The sequence below is a fragment of the Schistocerca nitens genome, chromosome 6 (assembly GCF_023898315.1).
Source record: "Schistocerca nitens isolate TAMUIC-IGC-003100 chromosome 6, iqSchNite1.1, whole genome shotgun sequence".
Taxonomy (NCBI): Eukaryota; Metazoa; Arthropoda; class Insecta; order Orthoptera; family Acrididae; genus Schistocerca; species Schistocerca nitens.
This window is the reverse complement of record NC_064619.1, coordinates 315356133-315368337: the sequence shown is the minus strand read 5'-3', so window position 1 is coordinate 315368337 and position 12205 is coordinate 315356133. Positions and strand designations below refer to the sequence as shown.

Below are 12205 nucleotides of genomic sequence, written 5' to 3'. Positions count from 1 at the left end.
AGTGGGACCCCTTCTCCTGATGGCAGGACAGCGGTCTGCGTTTGCGACGCTGTCATCTTGTTACTATTTCATCAAGTTTCACACATGTTATGTCGTTGAACTTCTCTCCATATGCTCTTTCCAGTGCCACAGAAAAAAGTGTACAGGTCCATTAAAAAAAAGTCAGTTTAATACACCGACAGCTACATAAGCTAAAAAAATTTTCGGGTGTCAAGAGACGTACGCTATAACTTAGCGAAAATCACATGTCGGTATATTTACTCGCTCTGGAAATATTGAATGTGGCCCTAGATTACCCATTCCACATCGAATGGGTAAACTCATAACTTTCCGATTATTTATCGTCATTGTCATGAGGAAAGACATAGCCATATTCGTATGTTTCAACAACAGTCGCAACGTATTGTATTGATCTGTGATTTGCCCACATATAAAGCACACATGAAATTGACCAACGTAACATAAGCCTCGTTTCTGCCTTACTAGCAAGAGCCAAGGAGGGTAAATAATCTGAAATATAAATATGAACAATAGTAGCTTGTGGGACACTGTTAGGCAAGTCAATGTAATGAAGTTTTTAAGTGTTACGCAGACGGCTATTTACGTGATATACTTACCCTGAAGAACTGTGTGAATTTGTAACTTTCCCTGCCATCCGAAACAGCAGAAATGTAGCGTGGCTCTGTGCCTCTGGAATGAGAAAAGATAAGTTTGTTAATTTCATCAACCATACAGTGAGCTTCTGTAAAGTTTGGAGGGTAGGAGACGAGGTACTGTCAGAAGTAAAGCTGTGAGGACAGGGCGTGAGTCGTGCTTGGGTAGCTCAGGTGGTAGAGCACTTGCCCGCGAAAGGCAAAGGTCCCGAGTTCGAGTCTCGGACCGGCACACAGTTTTAATCTGCCAGGAAGTTTCAACCATACAGCGGTTTCTATGCAGTCATTTTTCCTCTTGCATCTTGAATATCATTTTGCTGTCTAAATTCATATTTAAATGAACGCATCAGAAATTATGTTATACAATGGTGTGCAAATGGTTCAAATGGCTCCGAGCACTATGGGACTTAACATCTATGGTCATCAGTCCCCTAGAACTTAGAACTACTTAAACCTAACAAACCTAAGGACAGCACACAACACCCAGTCATCACGAGGCAGAGAAAATCCCTGACCCCGCCGGGAATCGAACACGGGAACCCGGGCGCGGGAAGCGAGAACGCTACCGCACGACCACGAGCTGCGGACTCTGGTGTGGAAAATTTAAGGACAAAAGTAACTTTCACATGATGTTTCACTGCCAAGCAACATAGCTCGATGAACTTGGGCCATACATACGAGTAGAAAGAACTGTTACGGTATAATTTAGAAGGTAACGGAAATAAATTCGCAGCGAGACGAATAGAAATGACACCTTAATACAAACACAATAATTGCTTTTAAATCACAGTGATTCATAAAGGCACCCTGGATGTGATAGAAAATGGGTCAAGATTCTTAATAGGATGTGTGAACAGCACGGACAGAAATGCATGCTCTGCAACGCGCTCCCATGCTGGCCACAAGGTTGGAAAGGAGTTCTTGTGGTAGGAGGCGCCATTCCTTCAGCTGCTCGGTTGACAACCGCTGGACGGTCGCCAGTCCATATGGACGTCCTGCAATACGTCTTCCCATCACATCCCACACGTGCTCAATGGGATTTAAGTTGGAGGAATGGGTGAGCCAGTTTATTCGCCGAATATCCTCTCGTTCCAGGATCGCCTCCACCTGCGCTGTTGGATACTGTCGCGCATTGTCATCCACAAAAGTGAAGCGAGCACTGAATGTGTCCCTGAAAAGACGCGTAGGGGGAAGGAATACATTATCACAATACCGTTGACCAGTGAGTCTAGCGTATTCAAAGATTTGGAGGTCAGTACACCTGTGCAACATTACGCCACACCGCACCTTAATATCTGGACCACCAAAACGATCAAGTTCAGCAATGCTCCTGGATGCGTTAAGTGTTCCCATCTCTCCTCATATGAGGGTACGTCCAGAATCTGCTCTCAACCGAGAGGGACACGCAATCCCAGTCCTCGTTGGTCCAGTCCTTATGCTCTTGGCATCATCGCAAACGGTACCGCCGATGTGCGAGTGTCAACGGAAGCCAACGTACTGGTCGACGGGCAGACCACCCCAGTGCAGTCGCCGCGCCACTCTGGAGCGCGAGGTTGCGTGTCATGCACTCCTATTCAGTGAAGTTGCAACTGCATCCGGTGTTTCATGTGTGTCCCTTCTTGCCTGTTGCACAATGTAGTGGTCATCTGCTGCTGTAGCTCATCGTTGTCGACTTCGGGCAGCGGTACTTGTAATTCGGAACGCTCCCCATACATTTGAAACAACGCTGTGAACAATACCAGTCGCCACATATCACACTCCTTCGTTTCCCGATGATTCTTCCCCTTGTGAAACCATCCAAATACTGTCTACAGGCCATGTTGTAATGAAGAACAGCACGACGGTGCACTGTAACTGCTCCCTGATTGACACACAGTGTCTTTTCCAACTTGCTTCAACCGGTTTGGTGTCGCGGAGCCAGCCGCATTTGGCGCTAAAGTCATGTCGACTTCACGCTATGTGGCGTCCACCTTTCTGTGCACGAGCTGGAGATTTCTGGCAACATGCTTCTGCACTTTCATTCACTTCCACCTACTTGTTAATTCATCTATTTCGCCCTTACGTTCTGCAGAGCAGTAGTTACAGTAAACTTAGAAAATCAATTTTCGATTTTTGTAAGATTTTTTTTGTTTCTGTGGAGGTGTGAACCATTTTGTGTTTATGTATGTAGCAAACTGAAGCGGTGGGTTGGAATGATCGCAATGTGGCAATCTCTCATACTCCTCTCTGTCTTCTTCTTCTTTTGCTACTGCATTTAACCCACATTGTGCGCAGGGTCGGCGGGGTTATGTACGGAGTTGGCATTGTCAATTTTAAGGGGTGGCCGGATGCCCTTCCTGCCGCCACCCCATACCCCCCAGGCCGGAAGTAGTGTACCCCAGCTGTCTGCTTCTAGTGCAAATCGTGAAATAGTGTGAATGTGTTTCAAATGCCTGCGTGTAACTGAGGCGGGACGTGGGGACCAGCCCAGTATTCACCTAGGAGGATGTGGAAAACCGCCTAAAAACCACATCCAGGTTGGCCGGTACACCAGCCGTCGTCCTTAATCCGCCGGGCGGATTCGATCCAGGGTCGGCGTGCCTACCCAAGTCCAGGAAGCAGCGTGTTAGCGCTCTTTTTTTTAATTTTTTTTAAAGTAATGACCGAGACTCGAACTCGGGACGTTTGCCTTTCGCGGGCAAGTGCTCTATCAAGTTTTTTTATCTTTTTTGTTGTTTTTGTTCTTTTTTCAACTTTTTTTAAAGAAAAAATAAAATAAAAATAAAAATAAAAACGCGGTTCCTCCGCTTTATGGTCCAACAATGCAACCACTTTTTTGGGGGGGGGTGGAGGAGGGGGGAAGAGGAAAGCAGGCAAAACAAACAATCTTTATTCGTACAATTGTGCTGTCCTACGGATAAGAAAAGTATCGAGACAGCAAAAACAATTTGGAAACCATGAAATCAACGTAAAGGCCGCCCTCTTTTTTTTCTTTTTGTTCGTAGCATGAATAAAGTAAATGACAATCCTAGTCACGGGCGGGAGTGAAAATGAAGTTATCATCTGCATCACAATCCCTGCAGCACGCGGTGTCGCATCATAAATCTGGCAGAAAGCCAAATAATCTTGACCATTTCTGCCACTGTGGGCGGCATGTATTTCTCCTGCGTCGACCATTCGAAGGACCATTATCTGAGGCGGTTTAGGTGTTTACCATCGTTGTGTGTGTGTGTGTGTGTATGTGTTTTTTTTTTTCAAGTTAACATAATCTAGTCATAACTGGGGCCAACAGGTAGGGGCCAGTTGTCTTCTCAGTGTGCTGTATGCCGATATAATTGAACCGCGCAGTACTGTCTCTAGTCGTTCTGCTACAGGAGTCTTCTCAGTTCTGGGACACCCCAGCTGTCGGGCGGATTGTGAAAAACACTTCCTAAAAAATTGGAAAAGTAAGTCCTGTATTTCGTATGACTCCGTATGAGCTTATGTTGTTCTTGTAAATACATCCAATAATCCATCACGGACTTAATATCGTACGAATACAGTTTCTTCGCAGGCTCTAGTTTCAGTTTTCCGCGCAGATATAAGTACGGAGGCGATATGTCTGTTAAACATTCAGGCCGTTTTGTGTTTCCTAAACGACCGAACCGACAGTGCCCAAATGTTCTGTAAGGAACACTGGTAAACCAGGAACACTGGTACCATATGGGTTGTCTTATGTCTTGTGGGATATCCAATAACTGCGACATATCTGTTAGGGACACCTGTGGTCATTTAGAGTCTCATCAGTAAAACAGAGACCAACGCTGCGATTTTTGAAATGCACGCACCACACTTTGACAGGTCAAAGTAGCTGCTTCTTCGCTTCTCTCAGCCAGCATGGATTTTTAAATTACCAGAAGATTAAACTGCCCTTGATTTGTAAACGATGCTTCACCTGTAAAAAAGTTTTGAATAGAAGCGCCGCATCATGTTGCAGTTATCGTTGACTGTAGCGTAATCCCATCTGGCCCTGGCTATTTATGGGCCGCTCCTTTTGTGAGTGCCACCTTTATGTCGTCTTCTGTGAGTGGCTCCATAAGCGCTGCCTTATCCGTCTCTGTCAGTGTCGTTTGCAGATATTGCAGTATCTCTTCCCCCATCCGACGGTCCGTCGGTGTACCGGCATAGAGGTGGCGGAAATGCTCTAAAAATTCATTTGCAATGTCCTGTTATGTTGTCAGTTGACGCCCATCTAAACCGTGGAGCACTGTTACCAATGCCCGGCGGTGACGTTTATGTTCCCGCGACACATGGTGCATCGAGGTACGTTCCACAGTGATGGTGTCGAGACATCTTGCCCGTATTGGGATGCCACCCAGTCGTCGTCGAGTGATCGATAGGATTTGTGCCTTGACACGATGAACTTCCGCATGATGTTCTGCAGACGGCACCTGGAAGGACAGCTCACGAAGCATGGTGTAATAATAATCAAGAGTGTCTCTTTGCCATCTCGTCTTATTCCGACCATAGTGTATTAGAGCTCTTCTTATTGCCGGCTTAGTACACTCGAGCCACCATTGAAGCACGGAGGTGTATGTTGGTAGACGGCGTTGACATGTGGCCGATACCTCCTCGACTCTCTGACGACATTCGGGGTCCGCCAAAAGTGACGAATTGAGCTTCCATGTCCCGCGGCTTCTCCACACATTTTGCCTAGGGAGTGATATGGTACAAATGTAAGCCAGATGATCAGTAAATGCCGCAGGCCATCGTTTGGCGTCGACCATCTTATCCTGTAGGCCAACCGAAACATATATTCGATCGAGTCTGCTCGCTGAGTGACTGATAAAAAAAGTGTATCCCTCACGGTTCCTATGAATCATGTCCCAGGTGTCACTTAACTCCAGATCCCAGCATAGCACATGCAATTCACGACAGGTATTGTAATGTGGAGTCTGGTCTTTTTGGGCTAAAACACAACTGAAGTCGCCACCTATAATGAAATGATCGAATCTGCCGGTAAATAAGGGCACAATCTCTTCCGAATAATATCTCGCACGCGCCCGTCTGTTGTCTGTGCCGGAAGGGGCATAAACATTGAGAATGCGAATTCCATTAACAGTTATCGCCAGTCCTCGTGCCGAAGGTAGATAAGCCTGGTCGCGAACCGGAATCCCGGCCCGGTCCAACATCGCCGTTCCACTGTCGTTGTTCGAGTGCGGCGAGGTGTAGGAGATGTATCCATGTACTTCCTGGAACTCAGGAATGTAAATTTCCTGCACCATCAGTATATCCACGTCCGACGCGTATATCATGTCCCTAAACAACTGCTGTTTCACGGGCGATCTAATGGTGTTTACATTCACTGTCCCTATTCTGTATGCCTGGGATCGAGTAGCTGTCATCTCCACATGATGTTAAAATGACAAAGTTTCACCGTGTCGATAGTCCCTTTGAACATCCGCAGAGGGTCGCCCGACGGACGTGTACCTGCGGCATTAGGTTTCTTGAGATGCGGAAGGATGCGAGTCCCCACCAATAGAATGGTCCACATCGGTGATTTCGTCGTCCTGCTCATACCAGCTGATATTATTGGGGTGCTCCAAATTTTCCTGTGCGCATTGATGTGTGACATCTGTTGTTATTTCGCAGCTTTAGACTCCGCCGCAGAAGGGGTAGCAGGCCCCTGAGCGGGTGTGTCGTCTGAACGACATGACATCTTCTCACTGTCCGAATTCATATGGTCTGCGACATCCGAATCTTGTGGTTCCAGGTCAGACAGGTCCATAGTGTTAGACTCATCTGGGATCCCAAGAAGAGAAGGGAGCGTCTCCGCAGAGTTTAGTCGGCGCTTCTTGCGGCGCTTTGGCGAGCGTTGTTTGCGGGCCCTAACCTCGGCCTCTGGTGTTGGCGAATCTTGCATCACCTGCGCTCTCGCCGCCGCCACAACGTCCTGGGGCCGTTCCACTTCAGCTTCCCTGCCTGTTGTGATGCTGTCATCCAGTTTCTGCACCACCTGTAATGTCTGGGATTGGAGGTTGGTCGGAGCCATTCCTTCTTCAGTGGGGTCCGAAGGCGCCTCAGTCAACTGCTGCGTCGGTTCGATAGTGCGCTCCGACCTCGGCGTCGCCAATCCGCGAAGCGCCGTCACGTAACTCATCGGCAGTGACGTTGGTGTAGTCGGATGCTAGAAGTCTCCGCTGGGGAGTTGCACGAGTCTCCTCTGCATACACGCAGATCGAAGATGTCCTTCACCACCACACCCAGAGCATGTCCGGGGCTGTCCATCATAGATGACAATAGCTCTATAGCCGCCGATGTTTATGTACGATGGCACATGTTTCGTAAGGACAATTCGCACCTGTCGGACACCACTGCGCACTGGATACGTGCTAAAACTAGCCCAACGTTCGGCCATATGACTAATAACTCTGCCATATGGCTGGAGTGATTCAGTGACCAATGATTCGGGTACCTCGAAAGGCAGCTCGAAGACTCGAATCGTACGTACGCCCAGGCCCGAATGAGCGACTAAAACTTCGCCAATATGACCATCGGAGTGTCGGAACTGGAATACTCGTTTGGCGGCTTCAATGATCCTATCGCATGCTGCGTCGTCAATCGTCTTTACGTAAAGAGTGCTGCTCACGATTGATAAATGAATTCCAATAATCTCCGTGTAATTAAGATGCACTTCGTCCCTCAAGAAACGTTCGATTTCGAAAGCCTTCGGTCTTGCATACTCGTTACAGAACGTGAACTGTATCGTGGTTTTTCGGAAATTGTGTGCCATTGCGTTCGATTCAAACAGTAACACACGCGAGTGACGACGGTGTAAACACTGCTTCTTCGCAGCCGGGAGGTAAACAAGTCCGAGCTGCTCCGCGGCTAAAGGCGGACTGCTCTTGGCTGCCCTGGCGGCTCCTCAAACTCCTCTCTGTAGATGAGTTTTATTATTAAAATGATCAAAGTTCAACGAAAACTGTACTGCAGCAAACGATAACATTTTTAAGCAACACATAGGTCGACAGGCTGATAATGCGAAAACTCTATTACGCTCGTGCATTTGTGAAGTTTTGTTTCTCCCCCAAATGAGTCGATTTGGCCTGCGATCTCTGTTTAGGGCAGACACATTGAAGGCCAGTGCCGGACTATATAGGGTGGGACTAATGCTGTGACTCACTGCTGGAATCCAATGCAAACGGAACGTCAAGCCATTACATTTCTCCGCTGATCGTTAAGTGAGGGAAACATTCTTGCACACCTGTGTAATTTATACTTAGCACAAGAATTATAAGCTGACATAGAATGTTGCTGAGGAAATCTAATGCTACGATATTTACTAACGGAAGTCGTAAAGTCTGTAAACCATTCGGTGATTATGTTTGGTACTTTATTCATAAATATCCGTCTTGATCACAAACGCTGCACAATTCCCAGTAACTGGTTTCGGCTCATTGTTGTAATCAGTTTATTAAACGTACGTATCATATACCACGGTGTATATTGTAATTCTGTTTTGGTTGAACACATGCAGTACTTACGATGGACTGCCTTGTACTGGTTACCTACTTGCACCTGTCTATAAATGCTGGTGTACGTAAGACTACAAGAAATATATTAGCCACCCCTCTTAAAAGAGCACTCTGGGGCTTTTGAAACGCTGTGTGCAGTGTCGAACTGGTACCGTGCGGTAATGTGACCCTCCACCGCTGACGTAAGTAATGACAGTGCTATGCTATGAATACGCCAGTCGGTTTTATGGAATCAGCGCATAAGATGGGGTGACGACGAGACATGACAGAATGGCAGAAAAGACCCATCGTGTTTGTATGTGCAAGCGACGTCACCTTGAATTGTTCCTCCGTTTGTTAGTTTATCAACGCAGACTGTCCAAATTGTGCTATTCGCAGGCTTGAAACAGCATCATATCAGTGGTCATCAAAACATCCGCACTGGAGACGAGTTTCACGCCTTCTTAATGACAATTCCAGATCTGACAGGAAGTGCTGCTGTTAGTAAATGCAAGAGTATCTAAACCCGTTTCCGAGCGAACATTGGGAAGGAAAGTGCATGCAGTTGTCATCTGGAGTCGGTAAATCGTAAAAGACCATTGCTCATGGCGGCACAAAAAGCTTTTCGTCTTCAAAAATGGTTCAAATGGCTCTGAGCACTATGGGACTCAACATCTTAGGTCATAAGTCCCCTAGAACTTAGAACTACTTAAACCTAACTAACCTAAGGACATCACACACACCCATGCCCGAGGCAGGATTCGAACCTGCGACCGTAGCAGTCCCGCGGTTCCGGACTGCAGCGCCAGAACCGCTAGACCACCGCGGCCGGCTTCGTCTTCAATGGGCCAAATAACGCAGGAACTGGACAGTGACTGACTGGAGGGGGGTACTATGGTCCGAGAGTCGCCATTTTGCCTCTTCCAAAACGATGCCAATCGTCAGTTGCACATATGGCCCAATGCGATGCTCAGCCCGGAGTGTGTGCTGGGTGTAGTACAGACCAGACGTGGTACTGTACTGAAACTTCCTGGCAGATTAAAACTGTGTGCCGGACCGAGACCCGAACTCGGGACCTTTGCCTTTCGCGGGCAAGAGCACTTGCCCGCGAAAGGCAAAGGTCCCGAGTTCGAGTCTCGGTCCGGCACACAGTTTTAATCTGCCAGGAAGTTTCATGTCAGCGCACACTCCGCTGCAGAGTGAAAATCTCATTGTGGTACTGTACTGTTTTGCGCGGCGGTTCTTCATATCATAACTTAGGGCCACCCATTCAGGTAACTGTGAACATGAATTAGGATGGTATATTTCAGTATTCTTGGCAACCAGCTGTTGCTACTTCGTTTACGTGTTCATGGCGGGTTTGTTGTGGACATTTCAGTCTTTCAAGACGACAATAGTCGCGATGACTGAGCTGTACTCATACGTTCCTGCGCTGCAGGACACACAGGTAACTTGTCGCACCTCTATTGTTCCGCTGAAGTTCCCGATCTGAATTTCACAGAATATGTCTGGGAGCTATTTGGAACAGTGGTTGAAGGTAGTACTCAACACCCCACAATCTAATCATCAATAAGTCGCTTCAGGTGGATATGGTGTATTTAAAGAAATTTGTGGACGCTCTTCCTCGCGGAACTGAGACCATTATCAAGGCTAGAGAGGGTGTTACTCGGTGTTAGAACCTGTTACATGGTTTTAGCATCATGTGGACTGGGGGTGGGTAATAATTCGTCATGGGTGCTTCTTTTCTGATTAATAAAGAAGATTCGAGTACAGTATCACTCAAACATTCAAATACATAGTATTTGACTACTATCCGATCATAATTTTGCTAAACTGCTGTCAAAACGGTGGTTTTTCAAATTTTTTTTAATTTCTAGAACTGTGCTCCTTTGTAGTCTCTAGACGTGACGGGTCTAAAAGCGGTCATTTTTTTTAAATGGTGTCGCAACTACGTAGTCATTGTTAACGCTCTGTCCGTATGACTTCTAATTTCTCGTGATTCTCTCCTCGTGGTCATTTTGTGAGACATTTGTGGGCGGAAATAATATTCTGCCCGATTCTTCTTGGTCCCTATGTTATCGGAATTTTAACAGTAAATCTCTCCATAATGCAAAACACCTCTCTTGTAGCCTTTGCCACTTCGCTCATTCCAAAAGATCTCATCGTGTACAGTGCCGCTCCTACTTGTGTCTCCGTTAATCCAGCTTGATCAGGGTCCTATACTGATGAGCAATACTTCAAAATGGTTCAAACGAGTGTCTGATAAGCCAATTCTTTCACGGTATTTTACTGTTATACTTTACTTTTTGCTGTATATTCGTTTAAGTGATTTATAGCCTTTAATGTAATAGGACAGCTTCGGATTCCTACCCCTAAATGTGCACAATACCTCATACTTATTTACTTTAAGGATCAACTAACATTTGCAACACAAATCTTCGATCCCCTGCAGTCTTCCTGTCCTGCATCTCGCTAGAGACTTCTCACATTGCATTCTTCCTCCAGAGAAGGGCATCATATGCGCTGAGCCTGGTGAAGCTTCCATTACAAAATTTATATACAGGCTTATTCAATACGATGGACCTAATGTAAAGAATTTTTATTTCACTAAATATAAAGCGGATACGAATAATCTATATCATATGGAAACATCACAAAAAACAGTTTATAAAGCTTCAACGTTTCTCCAGCTGACGAATTGTCCTCATCTGACACTTGCAGATGACCCGCGTGTCTTCCTTTGGAGAGACATCCAGTTTGCTGAAATTACTTAAAGCAACAGCTTCTCTTAGTTGGAGGATCAATATACAGAATCGGAGGGAAAGTGCCCTCTGCATGTGGTCGATTAGCCAAGTATCTGCGCTCTAGCAGTAGTAAACAGATTCTTAGATCCTTATCGTTTCAGTGGTGCCTACTGAAGCTGCTCTGAAAATTACGAGTGAGGGATGAGTTGTGGCGCGGGGGAGGGGGGGGGGAAGCAGGAAACAGTCCTTACCCTCACTCCTTTCCGCCTTGCGTGTTCCAAGGGTGAGTGATATTGGCTAACCTAAAAATTTTGCCCTACTAACAGACCCGATGCCCTGCTGTGTCATGTTTCGTTGTTCGCATACAATCAGTATGTTCCCTTGCAATATTCGACCAAGTCACTATAAACAACTGCCCTCTCTGGAATTTTTTATATCTGAACGAGATTAGACTGAAGGCAACCCCGCCCAACAGCGCCAACAGTACACTGTTACCCAGCGAGAGTCTAGCAGTGACCGCAGCTCCAGTCTGTCGATTATTCTAAGCTCGTGGCCTGAGGGCCTTATACATTAAATAACAAACATGTGTAATTCGATGCGTAATTGTTCACGTAAATCGTGAATTATATGTGCTTCACCAACACCTATTAATTCTATGTCCGAAAGAACAGACAAAACGCAGACTCTATAGCTGTGAAACATTATATGTAAATCGAAGGGGATCACTGGTGTCCGCTGCAGCGGGGCATTAAGCGGACTCAGTGGGACGAGTGAAAACGTGTACCGCATGCGGATTCAGACCCGGGATCTGCTGCTTGCCAGGCAGGTGCGTTAACCACTGCACCATCCGGGAATATCTTCATAGTCAGCTCCAAGTACCAGTATTCACCGCGGGACACAAAGACATTGAGCATCTTTGGTCGGAATTTAAAGGTATTGTCCACCATATGCTAGAGAAGTATATGCCTAGCAGAAGTATAGGGGAGGGAAAGGATCCACCTTGGTAGAACAAAGATATTAGGAAGTTGCTGAGAAAGCAGAGAATTTTGCACAGTCGTTTTAAACTTAGTCACTGCCCCGCTGACAAACGTAAATTATGCGTAATGAAAGCAGCTGTCAGAAGGACAATGAGAGATTCTTGTAACGAATTTGAAAGCAACATATTATCTGCAGAGTCTAAAAATAACCGCAAAAAAATGTGGTCGTACGTAAAATCTATGAAGGCTACAAATAATTCAGTAGCTTCTCTTGCTGACAGTACGGGTAATGTAACTGATGATGATAAACAGAAAGCCGAAATTCTAAACCTAGCCTTCAAAAACTCGTTTACAGTAGA

The 12205-nt window shown here is 46.2% G+C and overlaps 1 protein-coding gene across 1 annotated transcript in view; it reads right to left on the bottom strand.

Moving 5' to 3' along the window:
* Positions 1 to 12205, bottom strand: part of LOC126262652 (integrin alpha-PS3-like) — a 440796-nt gene that overhangs the window by 159931 nt on the left and 268660 nt on the right. Inside the window, exon 18 of the mRNA XM_049959421.1 lies at positions 618 to 690. Within this exon, the coding sequence (XP_049815378.1) occupies positions 618 to 690 (73 nt within the window). The remainder of the gene's footprint in view (positions 1 to 617; positions 691 to 12205) is intronic.